Raw genomic sequence first — 26,136 nt, forward strand, 5'->3', positions numbered from 1 at the left:
CATTTTAATAACAGTATAAGGCAATTTCAAGTGAATAATACAGAAAATTGATATTCAAAACTCCCTGCTCCTGCAGAGGTCTCCGCTCCATATCTGAATTAATAGGAATATTTCTATTTGCTGTACTGAGGCCAGGATTTTACATCTGGTCTGTTACCAGCATTACTTGAGAGAATGTAACCTGTTTGTCATCCTATCTGAGTAATGGGGACAAATAGTACCTAGCAATTTAATAATAAGGTCGTGAGATTTCATTCATGTTGACAGAATGAGTGTCTCCAATGAAACATACCATGGAATGGAAATGAACAGAACAACAAATACTAAATTAATATAATATCCACATTATTCCCATTAAAATTCCTGAGCTTATTTTTCTTCTAGAATAGTATTTACAGCTCTAAGATCATTACATGGAGATGTGAAGTTTTAATTACTCAACATTCTGTATGAGATTACAACCATTAAGATACTACCCATTTCTGGCTAATTTGTATATCTCATGGCAATTTAATTTGATTTTTTTCCTAGAAATTGATAACTGTTAATTTCTAATACTTATGTACAACCTATTAATTTGGGGAAGTAATTAGAAAAACCAGCTTTGGTTTATATTCACCACAACAGCTGCAGCATTACATTGAGCTGTGAAACTGCTACAGTAAATGAAGTGAGGTCTTATTTCCATATTCAAATCAAGCCATTTGCCATTACAATTAATTATAGAATTTACTTTCATTCGTAAATGGCTACTGTTAGTGTTATGAAACTACAAACTACCTAAGTATTTTGTGAAAAATCCGAACATGCTATTTGCATGTATTAGTTAAATGACTCGTGGTTATGTTCTCTGGAGACTAAATGCAATAGAATAGCCAGCAGCTGACGTCTGCTGGCGGGCGTGTTGTTAATTTACACAGGAGAGGAGCTGGTCTTAAAGAGCATCGGTTTCAAGGATAAAGCCAGGTCTGAGAGTTACTAAGGATAGGCCCACAGAGCCTATATGTTGTATATATGCAAAACAAACTTTGGACACAAAAGCCGATCAGGCCAAAATCTAGGCTTTTGACATGATTATCTACATTGTCCAGACCACTCAAGTTTACTTGCCTCCTTAATAGGCAATTGATATTTTTAAACTGGGAAAATGCAAATGAACATTTCCAGGGTCATTAGTCACTGAATGAGTAATAATTTCTACTGAAATTCACACCAAGTTAAGGATCTACAAACATTTGCCTGAAGAAAACTAAACCTCTTCAAGTGTATTCGGTGAGTAAAACAATCCATGAATAGGGGTGGAAAGGACCAGCCATTTTAATACAAAAATTAGTTTGTGAATCACTTTTCCACTAGCTCCCAGGTGCTAGCTGGAAGTGGAGAAATGACTGATGAGCACATCAATAACACCTAATCTTGTACTGAAGAAACACAGCACAATACATTCACAGATAGATAAGCTTACCCTGACTGCACTTCCTTTAACATCATCCCAGGAGAACTGAACTAGCAGTTTACAAAAATAAAAAGTATGGAAAGGCACAGTAAAGAAAACGTATCAGAAGAGTAAGAACACTATTTTAATTTCATCCTAACTCGCACTCACTTTAAGGCCAATTTCCATTGCCAGAGGACAATAAAGATATTTTAGTGCAAATGAAAATCCATCTACATAGAAAGCGAACATCTTAATGCATTCACAGGCAGATAAAATGCTATTGGTCTGCAGTCACAGCCATTTTCAGACTGCAGTAATGCAGAGGAAAGGTTTCTGTGAAGAGGAGTGAGGGACTGCCCAGTCAGTATATGTGGTACAGAGAAATAATCACACATGACTGAGATCTAGTTACTATAATGAGTATACCAATAAACAGAAATGTTTATTAGAATTGCCAGGAAAACTCTTGAGCAGATACGTATGTCTGTTGCTAACTGCCATTGCTGCCATTGTGTGGAAACTATTTTAAGAGGGGACAAAAAATTTAAAGAAGTCCTTCCTATTATGGAGTTTCTGTATAGGAAAACGAATGTGTAAGGGCTGTAGGCATGCACTCATCTTTGAAATGTAATTCATATACACTTCAACTCACAGAGAGGGCAGCTAGATTACCCAGGGCTAATCTAATCTCGCATCTCCCTCTGCTTGGCTGGCGCAAGAAGGATCCTTCTTGCTAGGCACCAGTCATACCCCAGGGGTGGATCCCTTGGCTAGGAACCTTCACTTACAGAGTGGGTGATGGCAGCAGACCCAGCAATGGCAGAGAGAAGGGACAGGAGGCTGGTTTTATCTAAGATCTTGAGGACAAACACGATACGGATAAATTAAAATCTGTGAAAAATAAGCTAGAAATCCTACTGCTGTTAGCACACTCCCTCCAGCTCTCATATAGCCCTGCCTCCGTGGAAGAGTCAAACGGTGGGGCAGCTAATAAGCATACCCTGGGCAGCTGCTTCAGTCACTGCTCCCCTTCTACACAGCTTTGCATGTGAGAGCTACAAGTCATTAGAGTTGGTTTGGGCTGTAATCCAATATATTACAGTGCTAGTGACGTAAATTAATATCTTAACTATTTATGGTTATGAAACAAAACTCATTGCTATTTGTGATGGCATGCACAGTGCTAGCCAGATGCACTAAGCTTTTCTAGACAAATCCAGATGTTTAAAATACATTTACCTCATATTTAAAATCATAGTTAGAAGATATGTTGAACTAAGAGATGAAGCGCTAGACAAAACTGATGTACTGTTTGCTGGTGACATGCAGACCACCGTGACTATCTGGGCAGCACATGACTAACGTCTAGCTGGTTAGCCACTGTGTTTTGTGACCAATGGCTGTCTAAGCCCATTTACATGAATTTGCCTTCGTTTACTATTTTAATTCATTGATTTAACTTTTACATGACCTGTAATATTTAACTCTAACGTCACTGATTATCACTATAGACAAGCACAGTTTCACATTACTATTATTTGACTTATAACGTAATGCTAAGTTATACAACACAATTTAAATTACATGCTTTGTAATATATATGGTGCCCACCCCAATATCAAGGGTTTTTACTTCATACCTTCTTTGTTACCTTGTTTGTTGTGGTTTTTTAGCCATTCTATGTTCTTCCTGATTGCTTCCAAATACGCCTCAGCTTTCCCTAGGGGAAAGGATGAGAGAAAAATCAGGCACAAACATCAATGACTGATGCAGCTTGCTTAACTGAGTGAAGCTGGTCATAGAGAAGGCAGATTAAAACTATTCTTAGTTTCTGTCAACTTTAGTCAGGCAAAATTCCAACAGATGGATGGCAAGTTTTGTCTGTGCAAGATTAGTCATCCGCAAACTTAGGATCATGGCTTTTTTGATCTGTATACACAACTTTTGGTGGTATCCAGAGATACTGCATATGTGGATTAAAGGCAACCTGTAGCTTTTTGGTCATCATAATTTTTCGGCAAAGATGAAGCTGTTAAGACAGCAAGGAATGACTTAAATAAGACTGAGAGCTTTGAGTATCTCATATACACAGTGTCAGAAAATTCCTCCATTTAGTAGTACTCACAGCATACAGAAGATCTAAGATTGTGATATTTTGGAAAGACAAGCTGAATATAGCTACTTACATTTGCTGAGAAAGAGGATGTATTAAAATTACCATAATAACTCCTTGTTAGAGCTGAAATTTTAAAGTGATGGCTATTTTTAGACCAGAAAGCACACAGGACAGAATTAGTTCAAGGATTACCTAATAAGGCCCCTGAGGAAATATTCCAGCTAATGGATTTTGAATTCTTAACTTGGCTGGAGCTTTATTGAAGTAACGTTCTTACATTTGTCAGGAAAAAAACCCTAATGTGATTAGCATGTAGAAGGCTACTGCTGCCACTTATGCATGTCTGGTCCCATTAGTAAGTGGATACAGTATTGGATATACTGGAATTTTTGACCTGGGAGTGCAGAGTTAGCTTTATAACAAGTTACTCTGTGAAAGAGGAAAGGGCATTGCTTTATGAGACAATGAACTAAATACTGATCCAATTTAAATTTCTATAAAGCTATTGAGCTGAACATTTTTTCTGAAGCTAAAGGAAAATAACCTGAACCAAACTGAACAGACAAATCTTCAATAGACAAGTAAAATGTTATTTATCACTTCCCATGAGTATTGAGAGAATTTTTCTTTACTGTGAAATTAGACAGCCGTCTTAACCTATTTTCCTCTTCTGTACTCAGATAAGCACCCCTGGAAAAAATACCACCTTCTATATGTGGCAGGCTAATAATTTATATGCATGCACTGCCCACAGGACTGAACCAGGTGTCCAATGAACTACAGTCTGCTGTAGCCTTGATTACTGACATTCATTACCAAGCATTTTGCAGTGAAAACACATGTATCCAAAAAAGTATGAGCATAAAACAGCATCAGTGCAAAATAGATTATAAGCCATTTTTTTAAACCAAATGACTACAAAACATAGATGCTTACGCTGAATCCTTAGCAATAAGAACCCACTGAAAGGTTTCTGCCCCAACAAACATCCCCCTTCAAAAGTTCAGCATTCATTACCTGACAAATCTCTTGTCTACACACCAATTCCTAAGAAAGTCCATCAAGCCTAGTCAAGAAAGATAAATTGCTGATGAAGAAGGAGTTTTTTGTGTGCAGGAGGGAAAGCTTACTCTGGAGATGCAGCTAGACTGTGGAACTCACTCTGTCAAAAGACATGGCTGAGCCTGAAGCAATATACTGTAACCGCCACTTGCCAAACTAATTTCTCCAACTTTCCTTCCCCTCAGTAAGTTCTTCATCCACACACAGGCCTAGAATGAACACACTCTTGTCTTACAAGTTTACATACCGACCACTTCTGCTTCTGAGATTTACTTCTAGTACAAGCTGAGAGAGTCAAAAAGTTATATTTAAATATTTGAGAGCTGTGCTGGACACCACAGAAATGCTTGGTTACACAGGATTAGCTAAAAGTATAGCAGTGCTTGTCTTTGGTCTTCAGGACACAGGTGTGGAAGTATAGTGTAAGGAGGCACACTGTCCTCTGCAGATTTGTTTTGAGATACAGCAGCTGATTTGCACCCCATGGACAGAGCAACTTCAGCTAGTACAGTCTAATGTAGCATGGCATGTGGCATTACGCGTCGTGCTGAGGTAACTAAGATAAAAGTACTACTGTGCTAAGTTTGCTTATTGAGACACTAACCTACTGTAATAGGTTTTCAAGGTTATGTAAAACAGGTTAATTGCTGATGACCCTTAGCCTCTGGAAGTGAGTGATGCAAATCGTTTCACTTTGCAGAACTTTTCAGTACCTTTCAGTGCCAGCTTGTTCTAACACAAATTAGAAAGATCAGTGGGCTCACTCAGAATATTGAATATCCTGGTGGCCTGATTTCACTGAAAAGCCACAGATACAAAGAAGCAAAATCTCTCTGTGCTACTGTGTCAAAATGTATTTCATATTGCTATCAAAAGGGGCTATGAATCCTGTGAAAGACTATGGCCTTTCTCAACCAGAGATACAGTTTCATATATTTAAAAGTAAGCAAATAAGTATACTTCCAAATCAAGCTGTTGTGTGCTGACTCCCAGTAACTACAAACTGAAGCTATTTATGCTAACACAATGGAAAAACAATACCAAAGATAGGAAAATATTCCAATCACTTGGAGCATACATATATAGCAAAAGCAATGGCTCTTTTGTACCTCTGGACTCTTCACTATTCCCTGCTGCATTTTGTTCTTCATTTTTTGTAGAATCCTTTGAGATTTCATATTCCTTTTCCATTTTAGCTGCTTCTTCCTTTGTACTGTCTGCTTCTTCACTACTCTTGTCTAAAGAAATAACAATAAGAGCAATTTTGTATCAAATGTACCCAAAGCACTTCTAAATCACATCAGTACTATCTTTAGGAAGTAAAACATTTTGACTGATGATTGAGGAAGAACCTCATCGGAGTCTGGCTCAAAGTTGTTTCTAAAGGTCATCTCTACCCCAGACCTCTGGAAACAGGTATGCCTGTTTCTGGTCTTATGAACAGTAGCTGAATACAGGCGACTAAAATGTAATAATGTGTACCTTATAAAGCGACATTCCTTTGTGCAGAGAAAGATGATAGGAAATTTGCATTCACTAGATCCAAAGTTGGCAAAGATTTATTATCTAAGTCTTAAAAAGCATTAGTACAGCTTGCTTTTGTACATGTGTAATGTCTGGACTCCACTGAAGAAAAGGACAGTGAATATACTTCTCAAAGATTGGACAATTAAGTAAAAATTCCTCTTTTGTCATGCATTTAGACATCCAAGCTGTGGCTACAGGTACTTGAGGGATTGTATCTTTAATTAGCAGTCTGGCTTCTAAAGCAATTAGCATGCTTTTAACTGAACAGCATAAAAAATGTGTTATTCCAGGAGAGAAAATTGTAGAATAAGTACCTGCTGGTGGCTTTGTTCCAGTTTTAGTGGAAGGGTTCTCAAGCTTCTTCTTTGTTTGCTCAGCTATCATTGTATCCAAATTTTCTAGAAATCAAGGCAAAACAAAACCAAACCCCAGTTATTCTTCAACAGATATGATGCAGAATCTATACAATATTCTCTGTAACACCAGTTTGAATGGGAAGTAGAAATCTAAAAGCATAGTCTTCATCCTTGCCTCTGAAGAATTAATGCAGAGACAACACTAAAAGAACAAATGAATAGCCATATGGAACTTTGATCAATCTTATTGAAAAAAAAAAAAGGAAAAATAAGTCATGACAATAGGTGTACCAAATAGAGCCAATATTCTTAAAGTCAGCAAACGTGTGCATATATATTCTAATTATTTACATCACATAAGTCACAAAATATAGGTAACTATCTGTAGTAATTTATTCTGATGAAAGCAATGAAAGGGTTTAAATAAATTCACAAAGTATACAAGACTATGAAATATGTGCTTCATCCTGGTGGGAAAGTATTATCCCAAACTGCTTATCTGTCTGGATTTTACATGGTTTCATTGGAAACAAAGTCTAATACAAGCTTTTAAATTATATTTAGAGGAAATAAATAATATAAATTGAATAAAAAAATTGAACTGATTAAAACAAATATTTTTTTAAAGTTGCTGAGGTCAAGCATTTACCTGAAAACCCAGTAGGCAGCTGTGGGCATGTATACAGCTCTAGAAGTCTAGGAAATGTTTTTCTATGTAAATTTCAGGGCCGAACTAATCTAATTTGAAAGTAAAAGCACCTTTTCATCCAGATGGACATTTCAGATATAAACATTGTATGCTTATGTGGGAAAAACCCCAACCCTTAATAGATATTCTCAAATACAGATCATCATACAATCTGCCACATTTCCTCAGTCATATTATGGACATGGTGTAGAATTTCCTTTCCATTTATCAGCTTTTTCTAAAGGTTAAGTTAAACATGGGCCCAAAATTTGATAGATGTCAACTAGTTGGTATTGGGTATTTTTGAGAGATTTAATTTTGAATTGTCAATATTCCCTAACATAAACAGCTGAAGTATTCAGTATGAGATGTTGTAACTGTGGCAGAACAGATATTATAGGGCTAGCGAATATCTTAGATCATATCTTCTGTGTAAGGCCAACATGTTATCCATCAGCCAGAAGCATTGCTTTCCATCAGAAAGATACTCAGCACTGAAATCTAAAGATTAGGTTTTTAGCAAGCACATTTTTCTTCATGGCAGATCACCGAAAGGAATTCTGCCTGCCATCTGATGAGAAATCACATAATCCCGCCTGCCCAACTCCTCTATATTTTGTTATTCACATAAAATTAAAATGTAAGCAGTTTTCGTTGGCACCCTGCCTGATTGCACCCTGTCAATTGTATACCACATTAGTGCTTTTTTGTGAAAACTATTTTCAGTTGGTACATATCCTTTTAATGTGATTTCTGACCTTGCCATATGCCCTAAACTAAACAGGTCTGGCCTGGGTTACAAGCTGCATCGGACATACAGATGAAGAAAAAACAAGCTAGAATTATAGTGGTGGTATTGATGCCTCACTAATCACTTGATCCAAAGCTTATTGAAAGGACTGTACACATTCCTTTCAGATGAGCTTAAGATACTATTTTTTATCCTCAATCAGTACCATAGTGGTATTCTAGCAGGAATATAACGATTTCTCTGTTGCAAGAAGCACAGTTTTTAGGATAAGATTATACAGCTGAGAACTTTAAAACCCTTTGTAAATTCAAGTGAATAGATTATTCTCCTTCGCTAATTCATGCAAATGCAAAAATATCACTGATTTTAGACCTTAATCCAGAAAAATCTACTAAATTAGGCTTAATTTTACGCGTAAACATAGTATTTTAAAATAAATAGGAGTATTTAAATGTTTAAAATGCCACACATATGTAAGTGCATTGATTCATAAGTGCCCTTCATGTTGTCTTAAGTGTCTGCATTTGGGCACTGCTGCAGTTAGCTTGTATCAGCAGAAGACAAAAAGACTCCATCGCAAGACAGGTTTATAACCCTCTTAGACATCTTTAGCTTTAAATGTCTGCACACTGATAATATTTCCAAATGTTTTTGTTACGTTGATAGACTGTAGTGTTTAAAAGTTGTACACTTACCCACATACAGCATGTGCTACTGAAGGTAATAGGATTTATATTCCTCCATATTCAGTTACTTCTATAAATCCCATCAGGAATTCTATAGTTTCTCCGAGTATTCTGATTTGGCTAATGATTTCATTTGAGTTCAGTATATGAGTAATAAACAGTATTTATTACTACTTTTTCAAGAACAGTAACATGGTAATGTGCATTTTTTTTCCAGTCATATGCATTGAACAGCTACATCCGTATATTAAGTATAATATGGCAATATTGACCACTAAAGATCCAAGCTTTGCCACTAAAGCCAGACTGAATAGGGTACCAACTATAGTCCATTTTCAAACCTCTGTTGTGTCAGGAAAGATACGAACAAGTTTATATGACCACCTTTTTAATAAGGGCTACATTTTACAGCAGAAATATTGACCCTACCTTGCTAGCTGGATGACACGTTAACATGAATCTCAAGATTTCATAAGCAGCTGTATTTTCTGCATGACAGGGAGAGGTCAACTATGTTCAGGTTTATGGGGATTATCTGGTGTACCTACATAAAGACAACGTTACCAGAGAAGCCCAGTTCTCCTTAAACAGGATTTATTGCCCTTTTTTCCTCTTCAGAACTAATGTATTTAACAGCTGGTATTGTTTCAAAACATGTTTGTACTTGTCATATGTGGCTAGGCCAGGACTGAACAATGTTTGCTCTGAGTTACATTGATGGAGTGAGTCATCTTCTCAACTGAGATGGGCCTGGCCAGCAGCTAAGCAACTGCATGTCGTATTTGGAGGTCTAACAAGAATTACTTTGCCGGTATCGTTTCCCTAGCAACGTCATTTTTACAGAGGAAGAGTTCAGAAAGGTACTGACCTTTCCACAGAGCTGGCCACTTATTTGAAATGGCACTAATTAAAACAACGGAACAATAACTACTGAGCTAATGGAAGTGACCTACGTTGGTAAAATAGGTCACTCCTCTGGCGGCTGGCTTTCCGCAGAGCGGTATAATCTCATCACTCAAACCAGACACCAGGAGTCAGAGATCTGGTTTCTGCCTTGCCTCACTTTCTAACTTGCTCTTTGATGTGGGATGACTCACTGAAGCATTCTTGCTGTAGGAGGGCTCCTATTTTGAGTAGGAATTCTGAGACGTCCTAGGCCCCGTTTCTACAGGTGCTACACACTGATAGATCCTATTAATTGCATCTGAAAACGCAAATTCAAAGCACTTTTGAAACTGTGAAGTCCTTTGCATTGGGCATTCAAAAATCTGAATTGCACAAAAGCAGAATGCTTATCTTTACTCCGGGAGAAGGCACTGCTGTAACACCCTTTAAATCCATGGGAAAAGGTACTATGTGAAAAAATACTACAAATTAAATTACTTTGTTGTTATTAGAGAGGCAGAAACTAATGCACCCATCTGACTATTTAACGGAATTGGTAATGGAAGCCTGAAATGGACAGATAGACAGATTCACAGTGTTTTCTTGCAATTTTTCCTGCAAAGGGTTTTTTCATCTGCATAATTGTCTTGTACCCGGGAGGCAGTTTCACATTCTATCCTCGTCAAATTGACTGAAGCTGATTTTTCATGTCATTAAATTTCTGCAGAAAGACCTGCTTTGCTGCTCTGTTTTCATACAGCATAGAAAGGCTGTGTTTATTAAAGGAGAAAAAGATCATGGTACCTGAAATCAATCTTAACAATAGCTAAAAAATGAGTTTACTTAATGAGTTCATACACTACTGCAGCTTCAGCCAGAAAGCTTTGTGCTGATGACTGCTTGTATGAGATGCACATATTTCAGGTATTAAAAAAGCACAGTTCTCCCAGGGCTCTTCTGTGTCCTGCAGCAGATGATCCTTAAGAGCTTGTAAGGCCTTTTTCCATCTTTGACAAAACTCAGGACATCTCAGCGTTTGCTTGTAACTATTCCGTGCAGAATAGCATACCTCATTAATTCTGTGGCCAAACCCTCCTTTTAGCTTACATGAGTGCAGGTCCAAGAACTGTCAGTATTCACTGGATTTTCACCAACGTAGCCAAAAGCAGAGTTTGACCTTTAGTCTACTCATATACGTGTCATGCATATGTCACATAAACTGCTTAAACTGCGATGAACAAGAGAAATCCCTCCACTGTGGAATTACAGATGGGTCTCAGTCTTGCAAATCTCCTGTTCCTTTCCAACTCCCTGCCTTACATGTCAAGATATGGCATTTTATTTTTGAAACTCCTTGTTTGATTGTTTTGTCATAATGATGTGTCTGAAGCCTAATGCTGCCATGCAGAATGACGTGTCAGGTGACAAACGCCAGGTAGTGGCATCACTTGAGAATGGATTACAGGCAAGATGGTCAGGGTGATTTGAAATAAAACAGCAGCAGTGTCGCTTGGCAATCAGATTAAAAGCAACTCAAAAAGTAAACCATAATTAAATAGATGTGCTTTAAGGTGAACAAAGCTCTGACTAAGTCTCCTTTATTGTCCTTATTAAATTCCCTACTTCATGGACTATTTCTCAGTATCCTTTCAATATACTACAGGCATTTCTTTTCCTAATCCTTTCCCATCCTGAGGCTGTTACATGGCCTGTGCGCACATTTTAAGTATTTTGATAGCATGCATTTTATAAGCATGACAGTTTGGACTGAAGCAGCAAACAGCCGCCTCTACTGTAGGAGTGGGATGGAGCTTAGTTTTGTAAGTTCAGTGACACCCTCTTTACCCCGCACCCACATCATCATCTCATATCATAACTTATGGTCTCAGTGCTCAGCTGTCAACAGAGAGATACTGAATTCAGAAAGTAAGGGGTTTTTTATGCAGCTATTAAATACAGTGAGAAAAATGAAAGCATTGCCCTCCTTTCTTTGGAAACTAAAACCACTTGTTAGGATACAAAACCTAGATTTTCAGGAACTAAGCAATATACTTGTCAAAAGAGACACTACGAGGAGATGGAGATTTCTTAAAAAGTATCCAGTTGGGAAAGCATTGAGGAGGCAGTGAAGGGAAACAGAAGAAGAGGCAATGTATTTACAAGAAGTAACTGCAAATTCGGAGGGTAGATAGCAATAAGCAAAGGAATGAACTGTAATATATTCATTTTGGTTCTTGTAGACATGATATGATAGTCATGTAATGTGGTGGGAAAAACTACTGGACCTCTCCCAAAAAGACATCTGAGAAAATTTAGATCCTCTGGATACTGGAAATACTATGCTCTCACACATATTGCCCCCCTCAGGTGATGCCCATTTTACTGTCGTGTGTAATGGTTCTTTTTTTTAAAACTGTGCAGTTAGCTGTCATAGACTTTTCACACCATAGCTACCCATTTTATTTTTTTTTTTATGCAGTGAGAGTCTGAATAGGGGAAAATAGAAAATAAGGTCTAAGCAGTGGGGACAAAAAACAATTCACGTATTTATGCAAATGCAAAATTAGCATGGATGAGGCATGGGATGAGGCTACAGAAAGAAAAGCTATAAAGTTGCAGTGGGGTCTGTGATCGACGCACTTCCTAGACTCCAGTCTTGCCTGGGACTTCTGCGCACTCTGTCCCCGCATCCTTTTATCATACCTCCATGCAAATTCATCTGGGGTTTAACTATTCATATATACTCTTTACACCATCACTGCTGCTCCTCAGTATTTGGCCCACTGCCCCCATCTGAGGTGCCCCTGATTTCTGCTTTTCAGATATGTGAGAGTCTGTAATCTTCCTAAGAACAGTACAGTATACTGGCATCTGTGTCACCTTAGTTCATCAGACACAAAATAAACAGCAGAGAAAAGAGAGTTGCCTGAAATTAAATAACTCCCACTGTCAGCTGTATGCATCAGTCATTTGATAAAGTAATATTGGGCAAAGAAAATCAAAGGGAAATTCAGATAGGGAAAATTGATTAAAGGTTTTAACGCTTATGAAGAAAACCTACAGTAGCAACAAAGAGCCCTTTGAAAAAAAGGACATTAAAAAAAAACCAACAAGGCAGTATACATGAACAGTCCCTGAATGAAATACTGCCAGTGCCCTTCATCTCCCATGTCAAAATGAAGGAAAGAACAAAAGGTCCACACAACACTTGCAGCCTCTGGCACTGGTTTAGCCACACCTTCCCTCACCCCTTTCACATCACAGTCTGCATGAGGGAGCATCTGCTTCTGGAGACTGTGAGTAGGGAAAGATGATACCAGTCTGTGCTGTGATCTGCTCTTTGCCTCTCACTCTTGGCTCTGTGCCTGTTCTTGCCTAACTAAACAAATATCAGGATCAGACCTTTGGCCTGCAGCATCTGTGCTGATGAGAACTTCAGGGATTAGTCACAGTATTCAAACGAGCCCTCCTCTCGCATGAAAAGGCCAGATTGCGTCTACTACGCACTGGCCTACGCTAGGTAAATTGCAGAGCTCTGCGTTCTTCAGAAGTGGAGCTGTTCAGGGTACCAAGCGTGAATGCGAGAAGCAGAACAGCTATTCCATATTCCTTAGCATGGACAGGCAGGGGCATGTTAAAAATCAACATGGGGGACTTTATGCCTTTTCTGTTTCCTCTGGATTTTTTTCCATGCAGCCTCAGTCTGACTAAAAGAGAATGTTATAATAAAACAATATCCCAACAGTACCTTTAGGAAAGGACCAAATTAATAAGTGTATGTATACCTTAGCAATAGCTCACCAATGACCCATCCATCTCCCTATTCCTAGTGTGTCTTGCAGTTTTGTCTTCTTTCCAATTGTCCATGGAGAACGAATGATGAGGGGGTAGAAGAGGTAAGCAGAGACATCTGCTTATGCCCATTTCTAACCAACACAATCTCCTACTCAGTCACGGGGGGAGTGTGGATTCTGACGGTGAGTCAGAGCCAAAGGGAGGCGGTGTGAGAGGTGGCTTTGGTTTGGTCTATGGAAGGAGACAGCTGTGACTCAATACTGCATACTGATGAGCTGGAGCAACTTCTCTATTTCCCTCCTAACTAAAGCGGCGTTTGCTCCCTAGCCAGTCTGCTGTGGGCTTTGTGTTGTACACCGTGGCTCCAGTATGCTCTAGTACAAGGAGATGAAAAGTGGGATCCCCCTCAGAAAACGCAAAGTTTAAACTTAATTTTCTTCCCACTCCTTTGCCTCTTTCTCTTCTTCAGTGTTGTTCAGTTGTGAAAGGTACAGAAGCCCTGATTTAAAAACTCAAAATGACCAACCTCAGTCATAAGATGAGATAAAATACACATTATCATACACAGTATCATGGTGAAGCATCTATATAACTGTGAGACAGGAAGTACTGATGGCAAAAGTTTGTCTTACATGTACTAGTCAATATATGAGAACTCCACACAAGAATACAATGTGCACATAACTAATTTACATTTCTAGGGTAATAGTTTGTTAGATTACACAACTTTCATTTGGTTGGGGTGGCAATGGATAAATTTGCTACAAATCTACACTTGTAAGCAGGGTACAGCAGAAGAATATAATCAATGTACTGTGTAAAAAGAATTCATACATACACTCCAGTGCCTCTTAAGAATTTGTGTATCATCTCTGAAAAGCGCTATTTTTGTTATGGTCCACTAAGCTCTAATTACAAATGTTTCCTAGAACGATTCTAAAAATCATTCATTATTTTGCTGTCATTAGTGGGAGATGATTTACAAATGTATCCAAACAAACTGGCAGAAACCATTTGTTCCTGCTTCTAAGCTGACAAAAATATTATTAAAATAAATGTATTACAAAATTATAGTTTACTTCACATAATTACTATAAATAGAGCTTTACCAGGATGGTAATGGACTGATATGCTTTCATTTTAAAATTAGCTAGATATGCAGGAAAAGTCACTCAGCACGCAAAAAAATTCCTCTTCTTTGTGCGGTGTAGGTGAAGCTTTTCCTTAATCTGTGATAGATGGCTCTGATAGAAGGGCTAGCAGGGGGAATCTCCACCATGGCAGTACATGTCTGTTTTGCTTGCACCACACTGCAGTTAGATCCTTTGTAACTTAAAGCTAAACCCAGTAACATCATTCAGTGCAGCTGCAAGATACTTTCCCCTAGAGTAAGATACAATGATGATGACATAATGCTGTGGTTTCCAAATCCCAAACCAGCTGTTACTGGTATATGCATTCAAATTCACTGTCTCTGCATCCATGTGAGCGGCACGAAAACTTGTTACTTGATTCGGCAATTGATTTATTATTTTGAATGTATAATTTAGGGACATAGCTTATGCATGGCTTCAGCCACAGAGTGGGGAAGAGTAATTTAGGCAGTTTCCTACTGTAATAAAACACAACTAGCATGGGATCTGCTCACTGATTTCAGTTTGAGGGAACAATTAAAAGCTGCCTATTTTTTTAATTGCTTCTTCTCTCTGACAGACATTCATACTAATTCCATTATCTGCTATAAATAAACACAGCTGGGCATCAATCCCCTAACCCAAACTGCACCAAGAAACACAGTACCTATGCAAGTATTACTGGGTATGTTGTGTTGTAACTTTTAGATAAATAAGGGTGGCAATAAAACTGCTTCCATGCCTATGGATACTGCAAGAAGCTAAGATCCTCCTGTGCTTGCTGTTCTTGAATATTTGAGAATATTAACTCAATAAATGAAGGTCAGCTTTAAAGTAATTTCTCAACAGCGAGTCTAAAAAAAGAATACCACAGAAGCAACTTGAGACCTATGAGAAAGCTTTTTCCACTACAGTAAGTTTCTTTGATGGAGTACAAAATCCATCTCTGCATAAATCACTCATTTCCAAGGCAGAGTCTGGATACATCAGTTGATAGTCTTGCTTTAAATCCAGACTAAATCAGACCTCTGAAACTCTTAACCTAATCCCTGCCCTCTGTACTATGTCATCATGGCAATTTGTTTCCAGGGTTACAGTATTTATTTACTCAAAGTGAAGCCAATGTGAACAACTGCCCTGAATTTTAGCAGGAAAAATGCATCCCTAGTGTAATTCCATTATCTGAGTGGTCTTGCGTCAGGGATGAATTTAGCCTATTAAATTTTGGCACAACACTATCAGTGAGGGCAATATCTGCTCAAGCATATTATCTTCATTTGTAGAATGACAGTGAAACCACTGTGCTTGTAATCAAGCATTTCTTTTTGTGCATCTTTAAATGCACAGGCAGCCAGAGAAATAAAGAGCTGAACTGTAGCATAACTTGTCCCAATATTCCAAAATTTAAGGACTTCTCACAGAAAAAAAAGGGATAATCTTGGTCAGAGATATAATGAATTATTTAGAAAGGAGGTGCAATCATGCACTGAATGTGTATCATGATCCACTGCATTTTTTGTAGCCAAGTAATTGATAATCAATCCATACAGTTACAGTTGCATCAATCAATCATGTATCTGCAATGGCCCATATCAAACATGCCAACAGAAGTCATGAAAGATCATTGCCAGTCCTATCTCTGTGACAGGCTGATTTATGAAGCTGAGAAATTGCCCTGAGGTTAACAAAAACTTTTCAGGCTAACCCAGACCAGGAATTCTTCAGAAAAATGAAAGGGTTGTGCAGAGCTTATACAGATAAGTCCTTCTTCTGTAGCTTTGCTTGTTTAACTAGAAAGGCTATCAAGAGTTAATACAAAAGAGTTTGTAAAAGCCAGGAGAGGTGTGTGAGAAAACAAAACAAAACAGAAAACCAAAACCAGGCTTTTCCAAAAATCCCTCTTCATGAAATTATAATGATTTTACAAAATCTGCATAGCCACAGACTATCAAATGGATCCAGGAAAAAGTGCTTCAAAAACTACTCCTGTGCCAAGATGTAACACTTTCCATAGATGGAAGGAGTTTTACTTGGTAGAAGACCATAGCATTAGGTCCCACAGAGATGACAGATTAAAAGTGCTGAAGTGCTGCATTCTTTCTGGAAAATGCAGGTATCCTATCCACCCCAATATACTGAGCAAAATACTGATAAAGCCTGACATCAAGCCATTGAAATCAAGTGCGCTTCACAGGTGTGAAAGTGGAATAATCCTCTAAATACAGCTGATAAATAACCCTTCCTTCATTAGATGGAAATACTAAAGCAGTATGGAATTCAACCTTGCTATAATGAATGATCAACCATTTAGAAGTACAGCTTTAACATTTTGATGAACAAGTTTGAAACAGGACTTGTAAGAGCAAGGAAGAAGAGAATATAATTATCACTGTTGGTAGAGTAAGAACTTAACATTAATAACACGGCTGCATAAAGTATGTACTCTCACCCAGATAGGAAACTCCTTCTTCTGGCGTGATTGTTCCATATTTAACCATCATCTTCACAAAATCAATCAGGGTTTTCATGATAGTTATCAAGGTCTCTTTCTCTTTTGCCTCCGTCTCTGTGTGAGGGGATAAAGCAAAAGTAGTCAAAGACTTCAGGTAACTCAGAAAAACTCAGTTCTGCAAACTCTGCACAAACTTCATGCATAAAAAATTACCTACTCACTGAAAAGAAAATACTGTGTTAGATTAGCAGAGAGAACTCTATATATGCTTCCCTTTAAACTGCTCCTGCAAAGTACAGCTCAATATACTTTAAAACTTCAGGGTTTGGTTCTTCTTTATAGATTCTTGTCTTGAAGGTCTGGGTTATGGAAGGCAAATGGTATTCATTCCATGTTACAGATGAGAATGCTAAACACAGAGATGAAGTGACTCGACAGAGTTCAAATTGCTGGTCAGGGGCCAGATATGGGCAGTTTTCTACAGTCTCTGTCTTTTATTTGTCTGTGAACTACTTAGTAGACCAGTCTGGCTCTGTATGAGGAAGATAGCTCAGAGATCCTTTCTTCTACAAGATCCATGGTTTCAATGACAAAAATATAAAGTTCTCAAATGAGATTGTTACCATGCACAAGACCATGACTCAGGTACCAGGAAAACACAATATTATGTGGTTGGGAGGATCGTGACTCCAGAATAGGATACAAACAATGATTTTTCATTATAAAAATCTATCTTCCTTGCCCATATGTCTCTCTGACTATCTTCACGATCACTGCTTCTTAGCTTTCTTTTTCCACTGTGTTTATCTGCTGAACAATATTACTGCTATTATATTCTGCATTATACTCTGCATTAGCAGCATGAAACTCCCCCATCACACAGTTACACAAGCTCTTCCCGCACCCCAGGTTGTCACTGAAGCACCCAACAGAGCCAGGGGCACTGTCAGACAAGGACAGTCAGAAACATACTCCCAGCCGTGGCAGAGGCCCAGACCCTTTGGAAAGCTACTGAACAGGTCTTTTATTGCTGTCTGCAATTTAACACACGTCTGTAGGATGCGACTGAATCCCCTCTCCTCCAGCTTGATACAAGCTGGCAGGTGAACAGCATAAAGCAGGAGACAAGGCAGAGATGTGCACCCAGTGGGACTGGGTTCTATTTGCTTGATACCCTGCTAAACCCAACATCCCTTTCTGCTTTGTGAGTAGAAAAAGGAGAACTAGCATGCAAAACTACAATGGGAAAATGAAAAAAACAGGAAGAAGAATATGAAGTTTGTAGATTGGACTTGAGCAAAATATGCCCTCAGGTTTTTCATTCTAGTTCTCCACTCAGGTGTTTATAAGGACAGTTTGAAGCAAGATTAAGGCTCCTGCAGGACAAGGATTCTACAGAATAAGTTGTTGCTGACTGCTGGAGAGAGCTGAAGATATGCTGGCTGCAGAGGGTGAGAGTGGGTGTGTAGTAGAGCATGCTGACAAAGGGGCTGTGGCAAGGTGCCACAATCTTGTCTGCAATAACTGGAAGGCAATGATGTCTAGCACCGGAATAGGAAGAGATGTGCAGAGCTGTCATTGCAATAAACAGCAAATCTGTGGTTTGTGAAAAGGCTGGGAGGCTCAGACTCATTTACTGGTACCATCACTGTGAGGATTCTACTGTGGCTTATTCTTATCTCTGTTGGCTTAGAAGACACGGATGTTACTGGAAAGATCTCTGGAGAAAACAACTTGCCAGTTTTTCATCATGCCCTTACAGGAATGAAGAGAATTCGGGACTCCCAAATCATACAGCACAAGATGGGAAGGCATACCTAGGTCACACAATTTGCAGTTTTGAGTGCTGCTCCTCCCACTGTTTTGCCATACTCACTAATCAAATTAGTTTCTACCATGAATCTTAGAGAACATTTTTAAAGTACATGGTCTCTTGCAGCTAGGGAAGCTGTGGGGAAGGGAAGGGAAAGGAGTAGGAAAAAACCAGAGAGAATCTTAATTTTCTATTTTTTTCCTAAATATTCCTGTAAACTCATGATGAGCTCACCTGAGTTAAGACTTTTTAATAGTGCATAAAAGTTTGGAAAATATTGGAGGTCTTCAAAATTATCTTCGGAAGGCAGCTCATTTCTTCTTTCCAAGATATTAGATGATGACCATGTGTTATCCAGAGTATCATCAGTTTCTCCATTAATGAAACTATCCTGATCAGCTTTGCTTGGTGTCTCCACAAAAGACATAAAAAAATAATATATATAAGCACATTGCTTTTGGTGATAGAGTTAATAGAGCAATAAATAGCATCAAAATCTTATGCCAACATTTTCCTAATTATGAGGTGAAGACTATACTATTTCTGAAAGTTTTTTCAATTTGGCATCTGCCTTAAACCTCTAACTCACGATTCATTCTTCTATCTGATGGAATTTCTTTAAGAACACCTTTAGTTTCCAGATTGAACTAATTATTCTCTGAAGCAAAGCAGTGTATTGGTCTGCTTGTACCGACTGGCAAGTGGGTCAAAATGATTAGCTAAGAAATTACCATTCTTTCCTGTTGCTTTTCTGTTGTATCACTGTCTGCTCTACTTGGAGGGTAATCAAAATCTTCAGACTCCTTCTCACGATCCTTTGCTTCATTTGCAATTAGCTGCTGTAAAACCTCTGCCACTTCATCTTCCAGGGTATAGGCCTGACTCTCTGTGATCTGTTAAAATATTTGTGCAGAATGCTTATACAATACTGTGTTTTTCCCAGATCAAACGTCAATGTGAAACCTGAACTTTGTAAATAGGTTGTTTCAAGTATGTTTGCTTCAAAGCTGAGCACAGCCAAATTAGGTGTAATACCTTCACTGATGCGTGTGTGTATACTTGCATACATATAGTAAAAAACCCACCCCCACACACATATAGCCTCGGATAGGAAAACAAACCCATATAGGGCTTAACACAATGGAGTCCAGCTTGAAAGATGGAGCTGCAAGTGCGATATACCTATATGTGTGTATCTGTATGTGTGTTTATATATATTTCTATATGTTCTGCAACTTACCTACGTACAGTTGAATAACTACAACAGAATACAGTAATACAGAAAGGGAAAAAGCAAATAGCTTTCTACAGCATCACCAAAATGTTTTCTCTTTGCTTCGTAACAACTGTCACTTGAATGAGAACTCTACCCTGCAGCTGTCCCACAGCTCCCCTTTGTAATCAGTGGGATTCATCATGCAATAGCTAATTGCAAAATCTAGTGAAGAAAAGATCAGGTTAGTATTTTAAAATACAAAGATTCCCCTATTGCAATGTCTAAAACCATTGAGACATCCAGAGGTCAGACACAAACCCAGTCTTGCTAAAAATCAGGAACAATGAGAAATGCATCCTCAGCTAACCAGCATCGTTACATGCCCGCTGATGACAATAATTAGTAGGTGGATAGGAATGAGCTCAGACCTTTCTCCATAAACATCCAAAAGAAATCGATAATACAAAAGAACTCAAGGAGAATCAGAAGAGAAATTAAAGGAAAAATGAGGGCAGACAGCAGAGGGAAGGAGTACAATCAGTGAATGCTTTTTCCACATCAAAAACATTCTGCAGTTTGGCCTATTTGTTGCAAAGCCATCACAGGAACATTATTGCAGAACTAAACCATTGTGCCCAAATGAGTCAAGAAGCTTGCCTGGAGTCTGAATCCCATTCATTTTCACTCAAGTCAGCATTATTAGCTGGACACAGTGTTCATCCAAATTGTTTTTTAAAAAAGTGTTAAACCAACCCACAGAAGAGCTAAATGAAGTATTAACAAGATACTTACTAGCCCCAGATTTAGAAGTTTCGAAACGATCTTGTCAAACACTCCTCTGTCATTTTCCTCATAAATTCTTGCAGCAATTTTTTGAACAATGTCTTCAGCAGTCAAAGGAGTGCCATCTAATTGATGGAGGCCATCTGGATCATCTAAAAGGATTACAGTTTAACTACAGTTTAACTGTGTGCTGACTGTCCTAACTCATTTAGATTAGATATCTTGTAAAAAGTATCTGCCTACATCTTTTTGTCTTCAGAACAAAGCTATACTTTTCAGATACATTAGGAGTATACTTTGATACACATTTTGGAATCCATTACATCAGTCCCAATGAAAAGTTCTTCGTGTCTATTTTCTACATCTGAAATATGTCTTTCTGACCGGCTCTTTTGAAAGAGCAGAGATCAATGTCAGGAGTATACTCTCCTGTTTATAGAAAAAAATTGTATGGCTACTTAGATCAAAACAGATCGTGAAAAACAGCATACTGTCTTCTTGTTTGGATTCCAGCAACTGAAGTTTTAATTATGTAATAATTACTTATGGCAAATAATATTGTGACCAATGGGAAAGTGAATATAAGTAAGCTTTAGTCTGTGATCAGCATATTTTGATATAATTAAAAATATCCTGAGCTAAATCCTGCTCTCAACTCTCAGAGGGCTCACTTAAAATGCAAGTCAATTAACTACTCCTGTAGTAAAGGCAAGTATTCTTTGGCCTTCAGGAACTTCTTTCAGCTTTGTGATGAGGAGAATTGTCTAACATTGCACGTAACATTTGGAACAAATATATGTGATTTAGCTCTATATAAAAGTGCTTTGTCCTTTCAAACAAGAATAAATATATTCTAATTTAAAAATAGGTCCCATTTTCCCTCCATCAAATCTAAATTGCTAAAAAACATAATGCAAATTACACAGTTGGATTTTCCTCCACAGAAGAAGACCATGAAAATAAATAGCAATTCTTTTGTATTGTGTTTCAAAACTTAATTGCAACATGACAAGCTTCTACAATGGAAATAATCAAAATTGCACTCCAGTAACAAATAGAGCTCATGTTTAGTGTTGAGTACAACATTCATGGTTGCAAGCAGTCTGCTAGAGAACTCTAACCTAAAAGCCCCTGAAAGATTATTACAGAATACCTTGGAATTTATAATCCAGTCCACTTTTAGTGGAGTCATAGTCATCCACAAGCCTGCGGTTCTTGGTGGAGTCTGCATCATCAATGGCCAGTTGCTGTTCATACAAAGAGCTTCTAATTGACTCCCTCTCCTTTTCATTCCTCTCTCTTTCTGCTACTGATTTTAGCAGGTTCAGGTCATCAACAAAGGAATAATTCCTGAACTCTGGTTTATTTTCTGGAAAATATATCAATGCACACATGACAAAACATCTTATACCTATTTGAATACCATTATGAATATTGCTATAAAACCAGGAAAGATGTTTTACCTGTGGGAGCTATTTTCCTGTTCTTGTCTGCCTCAGCTTCAGCAATCTGATATACAAAAATAAAATGAACAACCAAAACAACAAACAGGCAGTGGGAATAAATACACTAAAATGTGGGATCTCTTAATTTATCAATATCAGCAGAAGCCTCAATGCCTGATCTTCACTCTTAGTAAGAAGTTTGCCTTCATAAGGAGAACGTGATAAAGCGCTTAGCACTCTGTTGCTACCACCGCATCCTCTGATCAGAATCAGACATTATGAGAAGCTGCAATAGACTTTCCATTTTAAGATAAATGCCAGTTATATTTTCCTTCTTCAGTCCAAGCTCCTGCTACATTCCCGTAGGATGTCAATGCATCTGTGAGCTGTTGGAGCTAACGACCTGGTTTTGGAATGCTGGACAGTAAAACTCCATATACCAGTTCTTAAAAATTATTGAAACCCTATTTTGTACCCAACCCCATCAGTATTTACTTTACTGACAAATATATTTTATACTCATTTGTTAAGCCCTTAGGATATTCATGGATATGGTACCTGAAGCCTCAAAATATTACGAGAATACCAAAACCAAAAAACACTGGAAATATTTTCTATTTCACTTACCTGTTCCTCCAAAGGTCTTTCTACACTTAATTGTCTGTTGTGTATAGCTTTATCTAGAATAAACAAACACACACGTATATACTCAGTTATATGATGCACGCGACTACAAAGAGGCGGTACATTTTTTTGTTAATTTATAGTTTTCTCCCATAAAACATGGTGTCTTAAATATGATGCCAACTGCTAGTTCTGGTGAAAAAAAAATCAGTGTTCTTAGAAGAATGAGAATACAACAAAAAAAAGTCAGACATTCAAACAAAGCATGATTGTTTGGGGCAGAAGGAGATGTTCTGCAAAAGATGTACTAGAAATACAGATGTAGTCTCAGTAACCCCTTTCTGATGAGAAAACTTATAAACAAATTGGGAAAAATATGCTGTAACAGATTGACTAAAATAGCAATAATCGGATTGGCACAACCAAGAGATTAAAAATCTCTTACATCCACAATAGCAGGGAAGACAGGGAGTGAGAGAGACACTTGTCCAGAAACTGCTGCAGAATTGATGAAAAAATTGCTTGGAAAAGTCTGAAAAAATTCAGAGCTTTTCCCTCTACCAGCACCTATCTCTCCACTTCAATGTTACACTTCAACTACAGCAATCCGGGGTCTTGCGCCAGGAAGATTTTTGCTGTAGGATCTAATTGCTTTTAGCCGAGTGGAAGGAAAGTTTTTACTTTCCTCGATCTACGCTCTGCAAAACTTTCCCCACCTGGGAGAAAAATGGAGACAACGTGTCAACGAAGGTGCCTACCTTTGCCCCCGGGTTTCGGGAAACCATGCGCCCGGCTCGCCAGCAGCGACAGCACCTGCACCACGACCGCGAGCTTGAGAAACATCCTGCTGCTGCCCAGCCCCCTCGGAGGGCGCGCCTGGCCCCGGGACGGCGTGGCTGCTGGGGGACCCTGCGCGGACCCAGCGCGGCCGGCGCTGAGCGCGGCGGAGGCGCTGCCCGGCGGGCGCTGTCCAGCGCCGCGGTGCTGAAGGCGCAGAGCGGAGCCGACCGCGGCGCGGGGTGAAGCCGCCACGGCGCTGGCTCGGCCCCTCGTCCCCGCGCCCGCAGAAATGGTCGAACCCGTCCCCGCCGCCGGCCCCGGGACCGGGGGAGGAGACGGGGGAGGGCCGCGGCCGGCCGAGCATGCGCGCCCCGCTCCGCACCCGCGGCCCCGGCAGCCCCGGCGCGCCCCGCCCGCTCCCGGGGAAGGCGAGCGCTGGTGCCCCCGCCGCCTCGGAGAGAGCGGCCGCGGGGGCGCGGGGGCGCGGGGGCGGCCTCCGCCCTCGCTCGGGGCTCAGCACGGCAAGGCAAGCTCAGGGAGCAGGCTGCGGGCGGCTGTGCCGCCCCGACCGCACATCCGCGGGGAAGGCGTCGGTTTGAGGGCGGCTGGGAAGGGCTGGGCTGCGCACGCTTTTTCAGCTGTAAAAGCGAGATGCGGCCCTGCAGCGAAGGCCCACGAATCATTTAGATCGCCCTCAGCCCTTTCCACTGGGCCGAATTGCACAGGAAAGGCATAGTCGCCAATGATTCCTTTTACTACAAAGAGAGGACATCAAAAGTTTAATTACAGCACATCGTGCTCTTTAAAATTTCAAATTAAAAAAAGCAGTAGCACAAATGACAATAAGCATGTAAGCCAATTCTGAACATTTTCATAAATTAAAATTTAGCCCGCACAGACACAGAACAGCAACAAATCCCAAGGGCCCCAGGGAAGACATTTTCACTGGTTTATGGCAGAACAAAAGATCACAGCAGTAGCTCTTTTTGGAACTATAGGGTCTGCTTCCAAAATGGCAGATAGATCGCAGTGTTTTTTCTTCAGAAAAGACATCATTTTGTAGTCATAAATGCATACACGCAGGGGGCATCTGGAAACACGTTAACATTAGAAATCTCAATACTTGCTAGCTGCTAAAAAAAAGGCCTAAATATTTGTAGAGATAAAGGGGATTGGTTGGTACTTTTGCAACTGAAAACCAGGAACGCGGGAACTGTTCAATCTCTTAACAACGTATAATACTATTATGGTATAAGCTGGGAAGAACACAAAAAAGTTGAATCATAATTGGACCATAAGCACTAAAAAATGGCAATTTCTTTTTTTTTCCTGTTAGCAACCACTGTATTTAGCACTCAAGCCTTTCCATATAATTTAGTTGAAATAGTGATAAAGTCTGATGCTCTAGTTTACATCAGACTCACTTCCATAAATGAAGCCGCCTGTGACCCACAGATCCAGAGCAATGAAAATAACTTCCAGAAATACACTAATAACCCCAGAATCTTTACCTATAGCCGGGCTCCTATTCTTGGACCTGTACCAGAGGTAGGAATTTTAGGATATTTTGGATAAGAACCTTTCGAGCATAGTTGTATGTAAGAACAAAATAGCCTTATTTATGCATTGCCTGGTAACCTACAAGGAAAATTATTATACTAAACAGAACCTTCCCTCACTTCAGAAGCACAGAAGGCAAGCAGCTTCCACATGAAAGTGTAGAGTAACCTCTTCCCCTGCCATCCTTAGCATATACTACAGAATATTCCTGATATAGAAAAATGAAAAGATCAATTCTTCAATGCGGCTTGATAGCCTATCCCAGTTTTGTATTAATTCAACAGTTCATTACCTACCTAATGTTCTTGGTGTTCAAAAAATGTGTACTTTCTCTCCGTTTACCCTTCCCCATACTTATTCTACACCCCTGGAACACTTCCTGCACATTTAGTCATTCAGACCAAAGTCACCATGCGATACAAAAGCAGTAAACGCATTTTAAATATGCTGAAATCAAGGTAGCTGTAGAGCAATGAGATCAGAAAGGGAACTTTAATTGGTGATGATAGTGCAAAGAAGTCGCTGGTTAAAAATACAGCCATTTATGGGCTATGTCAACATATGGCTTTGTCTGTATAATGTCTAACTGGCTCAAATGTGTTTATTTTACACGATATACTTCTGTTTGTGATGAATGTTTTTATTCATGTGAAATCTTTTCTATACTATTTCCCAATTTCATACGGTTTGTTACTTAGTGCTAAATCACCTCCTGCTTTGCCAAGCCTCTCTAACAAGACATGATGCAGGACACTGTAGGGGCTGGGACGGAGAGTGAGGAGAGAAAAGAATTCAAAACCCACCGTCATCAAAAGAGAGTATGACTGCAGTGGCCGCTCTAGTTCTTGAAATGGTTAGCAAAAAACATGCCAGGAAAGCGAAGCCTAAAACTTCAGACACAAACCATTTCCCCATTCATGACGACTTCATGCAGAGGCCGTGCACCCACAGACACTTGCTGTGACTGGCAAGTGCAGAGCACAGCTGCTCTGGTTTTGCACATTTGGCCCAGTACTCCTTGCTAGA

At 39.2% G+C, this 26,136-nt stretch overlaps 1 protein-coding gene across 4 annotated transcripts in view; it reads right to left on the reverse strand.

Moving 5' to 3' along the window:
* The window catches only part of SCG3 (secretogranin III), a 31,134-nt gene that overhangs the window by 1,724 nt on the left and 3,274 nt on the right, over nt 1-26,136 (reverse strand). Inside the window, exons 1-11 of one of the 4 annotated variants that reach the window (XM_075100374.1) lie at nt 23,529-23,900; nt 22,774-22,826; nt 22,165-22,210; nt 21,855-22,070; nt 20,711-20,853; nt 19,434-19,595; nt 18,937-19,114; nt 16,887-17,003; nt 6,458-6,541; nt 5,726-5,854; nt 3,078-3,158 (exon numbers count right to left, since the gene is read on the reverse strand). In XM_075100374.1, coding sequence (XP_074956475.1) covers nt 3,078-3,158; nt 5,726-5,854; nt 6,458-6,541; nt 16,887-17,003; nt 18,937-19,114; nt 19,434-19,595; nt 20,711-20,853; nt 21,855-22,070; nt 22,165-22,210; nt 22,774-22,826; nt 23,529-23,613 — 1,294 coding nt within the window. In that variant the 5' untranslated portion in view covers nt 23,614-23,900. Of the gene's footprint in view, nt 1-3,077; nt 3,159-5,725; nt 5,855-6,457; nt 6,542-16,886; nt 17,004-18,936; nt 19,115-19,433; nt 19,596-20,710; nt 20,854-21,854; nt 22,071-22,164; nt 22,211-22,773; nt 22,827-23,528; nt 23,901-26,136 lie in introns of those variants that run through there. The other 3 variants (XM_075100373.1, XM_075100371.1, XM_075100370.1) reach the window with 3 other exon arrangements.

The sequence above is a fragment of the Phalacrocorax aristotelis genome, chromosome 7 (genome assembly GCF_949628215.1).
Source record: "Phalacrocorax aristotelis chromosome 7, bGulAri2.1, whole genome shotgun sequence".
Lineage (NCBI taxonomy): Eukaryota > Metazoa > Chordata > Aves > Suliformes > Phalacrocoracidae > Phalacrocorax > Phalacrocorax aristotelis.